The sequence below is a fragment of the Stenella coeruleoalba genome, assembly GCF_951394435.1.
Source record: "Stenella coeruleoalba genome assembly, chromosome: X".
Classification (NCBI taxonomy): Eukaryota; Metazoa; Chordata; class Mammalia; order Artiodactyla; family Delphinidae; genus Stenella; species Stenella coeruleoalba.
The window spans coordinates 81,787,522-81,796,216 of record NC_137152.1 but is presented as its reverse complement, the minus strand read 5'-3'; the positions used below and the strand labels follow the sequence as shown (position 1 = coordinate 81,796,216).

The 8,695-nt window shown below is 39.5% G+C and overlaps 1 protein-coding gene across 1 annotated transcript in view; it reads left to right on the top strand.

Annotated features, from left to right (window-relative positions):
* The window catches only part of XKRX (XK related X-linked), an 11,054-nt gene extending 3,180 nt beyond the window's left edge, over positions 1 to 7,874 (top strand). The window contains exons 2-3 of the mRNA XM_079910652.1: positions 277 to 545; positions 6,175 to 7,874. Coding sequence (XP_079766778.1) covers positions 277 to 545; positions 6,175 to 6,920 — 1,015 coding nt within the window. The 3' untranslated portion in view covers positions 6,921 to 7,874. The remainder of the gene's footprint in view (positions 1 to 276; positions 546 to 6,174) is intronic.
* The last annotated feature ends 821 nt before the right edge of the window (positions 7,875 to 8,695 follow it).

The following is an 8,695-nucleotide window of genomic DNA, read 5'->3' as shown; positions in this document are numbered from 1 at the left end:
AGCCATTTTTCTGTCACAGGCTTATTCTTAAGTCCTCAAACACTTCTGAATTGGCGTTCTTAGGTTGGTCGATTGCCAACCCAACACAAAGGATTTAGACTGAAGTGACACGTGGAAGGCATGACCAACTCCTTGCCTCATGAGAAATGAGTAGAACAGGAGAGAAGGAATGGCAAAAAGTAGCACAGCCCCTCCTGAGTTATTTTTACCCCCTCACTACAATTTTCCTTCCTAGGACAGCTTTAGTTAAGTACTCATGATGCTTTACTTCTGCAGATGTTTGGAAGCCATGATTAAGTACCTCACACTGTGGAAGAAAGGAGGGCAGGAGGAGCCCTATGTCAGCCTCACCCGAAAGAAGATGCTAATAAATGGCGAGGAGGTGCTGATAGAATGGGAGGTGGGCCACTCCATCCGGACCCTGGCTATGCACCGCAGTGCCTACAAACGTATGTCACAGATCCAAGCCTTCCTGGGCTCAGTGCCCCAGCTGACCTGTCAGCTCTATGTGACCCTGATCTCTGCAGAGGTCCCCGTGGGTAGAGGTGAGTGGTGTCAGGAGAGGGGAGGGCTCCACTGAAATCAAGGGTCTTAGAAATCTAGACCTGAGTGTCCAATATACTGGCCACCAGCTTCATGTGGCTATTTAAATTAAAATTAAAAATTAAAAATTGATTTCCTCAGTCATACTAGCCACATTTCAAGTGCTCAGTAGCTATGTGTGCCTAGTGATCACTCTATTGGTATTATAGAACTAGTTCTATTGTACAGCACTGAGAGTCAACTTGGGGAGCCAGACATCTCAGGCCTACCAGATTTCTGAAACTGGGGTAAGGTGTTTAGACTAAAAATGCCACAGAAAAACCCTCTCTGGACCCAGAAGAAGCGAGTAATACCAGAAGCCAGTAGGACATGTTCCCTACCCACAGTGTTTAAATTGTACTGAGTGTGTTTTGTTGGTTGGTTGGTTGGTTGGTTGGTTTAGGGATGGCTGCCTTTAAGTAAGAGGTTCCCAAATATTACGGATCATGAGAAAACATAATTACTGGATGAAAGCTTCCTTTAAAACTTACATCCCATACTCAGACCTGAATCAATCTGAGTGTGGGGAAGCCAAGAATCTGCATTTTTAACATACTCCAGTTGATTCTGATCAGCCACTTTTGGGAACCGCTGATTTAATCACTCCTTCCAACTTCAGTGGGGAGAAAGAAAAAGGGGTGTGGAATGAATACTGATGTGAGTCAGGCTTGGTCCCGGTTCTGACCTTCTCTGTAATCTTTAGAGGAAGTTACCAAAGAGGTCACTGTCTTAATTTCCCACTTGTAAAAGAGGGATCCCGAGATGAGTAAGCCTCTAGCTTGGGCCGGAGCTGGTACAGCTGTGGGTACAGCTTTGGACCATTTCCTTATTATTAGGTGCTGACCCTGCTTGGCAAAGCCCTATGTTTCAAATAAAGGAGGAAATGTGCCCTCTTTTTTTCTCTACTAAGAATTGTTCATGAAGTTCTACTGGTCTTGAAGCTTTTTACATACCTAGAATTGACAGTAGTATGGGGAGAAAAATCTGGAAATGATGATGCTCTTCCTCCTGAGAATTTTGAGGGTAATTACATCATCTAATTAAAATATGTATGCATTATAAAAGTAATACATGCACAAACCGGATGGCCTGCAGGTAATTGTATATGCACAGACTATTTCTAGAAAGATATGCAAGGAACCATTTACCTCTAGCGAGTGAAAATGAGAAGTCAGCTGACTTTTATTAGCTTTTACTTTATACCCTTTTATATGGTTTGGATTTCTTTTTACCATGATCATGTATTACTATTTTTGGTCCTTATTCTTTTTAATTATAAAAATCAGACATGGTTATGGTAAAGACTCAAAACTGTACAGAATATATACAAAATAGGAGATGTAATCTCATTTCCCAAAGGTAATCTGTTTACCATTTAGTGTATATCCTTCCAGACTCTTTCCTTCCTCCCTCCCTCCCTCCCTCTCTCTCTTTCTTTCTCTTCCTTTCTTTCTCTCTCTCTCTCTCTCTCTCTCTCTTTTTCTTTCTTTCCTGTGCTATACAGCAGGTTCTCATTAGTTATCTATTTTATACAAAGTAGTGCAGACTTCTTTTTATTATGTAAATATAAACATACATATAACATATATATGTGTATATATATATTTGCCAAAAAAGGAAAATTAAACATTCTATTCAGCAGCATGTTTTTTTCAAAAGTATACCAATATTTCTTCAACAGTTATCTATATATATAATAATAATGATAAATATACTATATATTTCCTTTATATGAATTGGACCATTCTTTCTTATTTCCCTAATCTTCTGTTGGTAGGATTAAAGTTTGTTTATAATTTTTCCATCCATGCAAAAAAGTTTTTCTCTGATTACAGACTATGCTCCTGTGAACACCTTTATAAGCACCTGTGTACTGGAATGAGACTTTGTAGAATAACTTCTTAGCAGTAGAATTGCTGGGAGAAAAGATATGCATACTTAGAATTTTAGCAGTACTGCCAAAAGGTTGCATGAATTTGTATTCCCACCAGCAGTGTATGAAGATGCCTGTTTCTTTATATCTTAAACTAAATATTTATATAATTATAAAATGACTGTTTTAATAATTTACTTTATGAGTGAAACTGAGCATCATTTCATGTTTGGTCATTCTATTCTTTAAATATCTTATTTATATGTTACTCACTTTTTCTAGTGGGTTATTTATCTTTTCCTTATTAATTTGGAGGATCTATTTACTTATTCTGGCTATTAATCCTTTCTCTGCTGTGGATAAGTGTGTATGTATACATTTGTATAATGTTCTGTATTTGTGTACATACACACATTTTAAATGTGCATATACATGTCATACATGTAACAGATGTGCAACACACTATATGTAAGAGACAATATACTTGTAGTATTTTCTGGCATTTTGAAGTATTACATTTTTATGTATTCAAATTCTTTATTGCTTTTAGGTCTTGTGCCTTTCAAAGGCCTTTCACAGCTCAGATCTAGTAGAGCAATTTAGCCTGATCTTCCAATGAATTTTCACAATCAATTTGTCAATTCCCGCACCAGAAAACAAAACAAAGCAAAACAATAACAACAAAAGAAAAAACATTTTATTGAGACTGTGATTGGGATTGCATTCAATTATTTAGGTTATTTTGGAGGGAGTTTACATCTTTACAGGATCAATCAATTTCATATTAGAAGATAATTTAAGTCTCCATTTCATTAAATATTTAAAAATCACTTCATCGAGGTACAATTGACAAACAAAAACCTCTACCTATTTAATGTGTACAACTTGATGAGTTTGGAGATAAATATACATCCGTGCAGCATCACTACACTCTGTGCCATAAATATGTGAGACCCGTAGCAAGAAAACTATACTTGACCCTGGGTATCTTCAGCGGATTGTTTCCAGGACCCCCTGCGGATACCAAAATCCGTAGATTCTCAAATCCCTTATATAAAATGGTGTAGTATTTGTGTATAACCTGTGTACATCCTCCCATATAGTTTACATCATCGCTAGGTTACTTATAATACCTAATACAATGTAAATACTATGCAAATAGTTATGAATATGATGTAAATGCTAAGTAAATAGTTGCCAGTACATGGCAAATTCAAGTTTTGCTTTTGGAACTTACTGGAATTTTTTCCCGAGTATTTTCTATCCATGGTTTTGGTTGAATCTGTGGATGCAGAGGGCCAACTATATACAAGTTTACCGAAGTACATGTCATTAAATATTTTTAAATATACTTCAGTAAAATTGTATCATTTTCTTATTATAGGGTTTTCACATTTTTGTAAGGCTTATGTCTAGATGTTCTATCAGTTTTGAAATCACCTGATTTCCTAAGTGTCAGGGTAACACCTAACCAAAGTAAATGCATCTCCTGTACTTTTGGAAATAGAGGATGGTGATGATGATGATGATAATAGGAGCTAACAGATAGCATTTACTATGTTCCAGGCATTTCTCTAATTATTTCATTTAAATCTTCACAACAACACTATGAGATACTTGTTATTATCCACATCTTACAAATGAGAAAACAGAGGCACCAAGAGGCTAAGCAAATTTCCCCACAAGGTTCCATAAGTAATAGATGGCAAAGAGGATTGGAATGCAGGACATCTGCCTTTAGGATCCGTGTTTCTAACTATAGGTCACTCTACAAAGGATGTAAGGGAATCTTTCTACAAGGCCTTGTTTTCAATTCTTCAGTGATTTCTCCTATTAAAAACTTTCTGACAACACCCTCTCTTTTAAGGTTTTGTGAACTACTTTTTGGTTTTAGTTTTGCTCACTTTCACCCACCCTCCTGTCTTCTCTTTGCTACCCCTTTTCTTATTCCTTTTTCTCTGGGAGGCCGTCTGGATCAGCATAGATGAGCAAATTTCACTAGCAGCATTATGACCTCTTATGGCATGTGTCTTTTTGTAGGGAGACAGATGGAAGGTGTTTTTACATTTATTGGAAGCATCAGGCTTTCTGCTTTTTATTACACTACTATCAATAAATTTACTATCTAAATTTAAGGGAAAGCATCACCACACTTGGCTGGCTGTACATACACCCTGATGTTCCAAACTCTACAAGGAGCATCAACTCTTGAGGATGGGACTTAGAGTGGTTTATAAAACTAAGAGTATCTCAAATCATTATGCTGTACACCTTAAACTAATACAATGTTATATGTCGATTATATCTCAATAAAACTGGAAAAAATAATAAATAATAAAAGTAAAGATAAGAGTAGACACTTTAAGAGAGTCTTCCAGTCTTTGAGACTGCAACCCTCTGCTTAGAGCTGGAAAAGATCTCAGAAACAACGCTGTGCTTCTTTCTGGGTTTCTATCGGAAGGTCTTTACTTTTCTTGCAGATTAAATTCACATTTCAATGGCTCTAGCTCCCTGGATCCAGTGTTTTTATGGGAACAGAAAGCTCCAGCTTTTCTTTTGGATGAGTATACTCCGGTGTCTCACTCTCCTTGAGAGCACTAGATTTTTCTTAGTGATTGGTATCCTCTGATATAAAGAAAGGAAGAAAAGGAAAGAGCCACTGTGTGACCTATAGTTGAGACTTAGGGTAGCAGGATTAGAGGGCATCCTGATCCTTCAGGACCCCTACTCTAACGCACAGTGGTATGGATGTTATGGGCTAGGAAATAGGATTTTAAAATTTTTAAACCACTCTGCCAGAAGTTTGGGGACTCCTAAAGTATACCAAAGCATTGGGAAATTGGTATTGCTGATGAGTAATACAAGCAACTCTAGAGTATGTCAGTGACCTAGGGGACTGAGGCACATGGATATTCAGTGAGTCGCACAAGCTCTCACACTGCTGAACCAAGCACTTCTAATCGTAGGTATGTTATGGTGCCTCTCTAAACTCAGAATTCTTCATTAATTCCACAAACATTTGTTGAGCACCTACTATGCTCCAGGCAGTGTGCTAGGCTCTGGTGATACAGCAGTGAACAAAACAGACATGGTCCCTTCTGCTCTCATGGAATTTCCAGTATATATTTTATGTTCTAGAAGCACACACAAACAAGATTAGTTCCTTGAAGAAGATGTTCATCAAAGCAGGGACTTCTATAACCAAAGGCATTCTCTCTGAGTCTTCTAAGACTGGATTTTTTTCAGATCAAGTTCTCTCTGCCTCCAGCACTGTTTTCTCAGAAGCTTGTTTCATCAGGTAGATGCTGCCCATCCCTTTATATGTACTCTTCTTGTGTTAGTGACCTCTCAATGCTAGTGACCCCTCAGTGATGGTTCTGAGGCCCACTGTTTTTTTACTTTAGTTTGTATGTTTATATGATTATTAAAATATTGCCAGTATATGTTCATTTCTTATTTCATGGGAAATTTAGAAACTAGAGAAATGTAGAAAAAATTAAAAACTGCCCCAATCCCTGTCACGCAAAATAATTTAGTTTATTTCCATTTTCTTTCTGTGTATGCTGTTTGTTTACATAGCTCTGTTCATTCGTAGGTTTGCTCTTGACTTGGGCCCTTGAGTCTCACCTATCATCTCTCTGGACCTCTGGGTCAGAGTACAAGCTTCACCAACATTGACTGATTATCTATTTTCTTCTGTTTCTTTTTTTTTCTTACAGCTGTGCTAATAGTCTTTTCCCTGATATCTGTCACCTATGGGGCTACCCTCTGCAATATGTTGGCTATCCAGATCAAGTACGATGAATACAAGATTCGCCTTGGTCCACTAGAAGTCCTGTGCATCACCATTTGGCGGACATTGGAGATCACCTCCCGCCTCATGATTCTCGTGCTCTTTTCAGCCACCTTGAAATTGAAGGCTGTGCCCTTCTTATTGCTGAACTTCCTGATCATCCTCTTTGAGCCTTGGGTTAAGTTCTGGAGGAGTGGTGCCCATATGCCCAATAACATTGAGAAAAATTTCAGCCGACTTGGCACCTTAGTGGTGTTGATTTCCGTTACCGTCCTCTATGCTGGCATCAACTTCTCTTGCTGGTCAGCTTTGCAGTTGAAGTTAGCAGACAGCGACCTTGTTGAGAAAGGTCAGAACTGGGGACATATGGGCCTGCACTATAGTGTGAGATTGTTAGAGAATGTGATCATGGTCTTGGTTTTTAAGTTCTTTGGAGTGAAAGTGTTACTGAATTACTGTCATTCCTTGATTGCCTTGCAGCTCATTATTGCTTATCTGATTTCCATTGGCTTCATGCTCCTTTTCTTCCAGTACTTGCACCCGTTGCGCTCACTCTTCACCCACAATGTAGTGGACTATCTCCACTGTGTCTGCTGCTACCAGCACCCTCGGGGCAGGGTTGAGAACTCAGAGCCATCCATTGATGCTGAAGCAAGGCAAAGCATTGTCTGATTCTGTCTTTTGGGTATTTTGGGATGGGTTGGGGTTGCCAAGAGCAACTGTGAAATTGAAGGAGACAATGAGGCTTATGGGTGAGTACCCACCAGGACATTGTTTTGAGTTTTCTGAAAGCCTATCAGAAGAAAGAGCAGCCCCCAAATAGATTTTATTTCCTTAAGATTGACTACTATGTTTGGACACCAAGGTAACCACTGTGTACCTGGGAGGGTCAGATATATCATTCACATTCCTCCCACCCAGGTCAGCTGTCTGGCTGTCCTATGAGATAACTTACCTCCATGCACCTAAGGCTCTCTGTGACCTTTAAGCTCTGCTCATTCGCTTGAGCATTACTGAGGTTTCTGTGGGCTGAACCGAATGGCCCAGAATCCCACCAGAATATATCCTGACTGATCAGAGGATGTGCCTGCTTATCAGCTATGGGTACCTCCCGGGAAACAGTCTGACTTATGTGAAACCTGTAACTGTGAACGTGGCTGGGGTCTTTTAATTCCAGTGAGAAACACTGATTAAGAGGAAAACCCCCACTATTAAAAGAGCTGCTCCTTAAATGAGTTAGCTCTCCATTAGGACTTTACTAGTGATCATTCATCAAGGATCTTTCCTTTCAGTGGCCCTTCAAAGGCACACTCTGAGGAGGGAGTACAGAGTGGGTTTCCTTCAAGGCATAAAGCAGAATGACTATCTCAGGGACCTGCATGGGCCTCCACTGTGCTGAGTGGAGTGGTTGAATCAAAGCTCTCACTTCATGCCTCCTTATCAGGGATTCCCTCCAACCTGGCTTTTCTGTGCTCGTTGACCAACATTTGATGTATGTCTCAGAGAAGCTGAACTGTAATTGAAAATGTTTCTAATGTGTGGAAGAAATGAAGATTGCTTTGTGTTTCCTACTATCCTGAGTATTTTGTTGATTTGTTTTTTAGGGGAGAGAGAGGTAATAATAGCTAGGACATTGCCTTTATGTTGTTTGGGGTTGGGAGAGTGGCTAACACTCCAAGGTAGAGTGAAAGCAGAGGAGGGAAACGAGATCACATTAAATCATCATCGGTACTGCTTTCTGCCCACAGGATTTTATTTTCTAATAAGGAGCATATGCTTATCAACCATCTGCTCACTCCCATACCCCCAGGGGATGAATGCCGTTCTCCCTTCCTTATGTATCTTAATGTTTATATCTTATATGAGTTGGGTATTTTGATGAGAAAGTCAGCTGGATGCCTCTAAAGTCACCAAGGAATTGAAGTTACTATGGCCACTGCCTATTGGGATTGAGTATCCCAGCATCTACCTAACTAATGCTTGCCCCTCACAGACCAGGAAAGTGAGAACTCCTAGTAGCATGTACAGTTGTGCCCACCACAGTGCTGTGAAGAACTGTGAACAATCTAAGCTAAGGCTTTTCATTCTCATCCAGTTTTACTCTTGGGATCATGTTAAGAATTTATCTTTAGCCATTTCCCCTCCTCTTATACAGTGTCAGGACATTATGTTGGAAGAGCTCCCTCTTCTAAGTAGCAGGGCTATGGCCAGAATTGTCCTATTTGCTGATATGTCTAGTGTGGTTTTCCCATCTTCAACCACTGTTTGGGGCTAAATGGATTGCATACTTAATTGGGGGAGAGTGAAGTGACTTGCTTTGGATCAGTGGAGATTTCCTTTTTCAACCTAACTCCCGCATTCCTCATCCTCATCTTTCATGATGGAGATGTAGGTTGTTGTCATAAGAAGCACACACTGCTGTCCTCTGACTGTTATTCAAGGTGAAT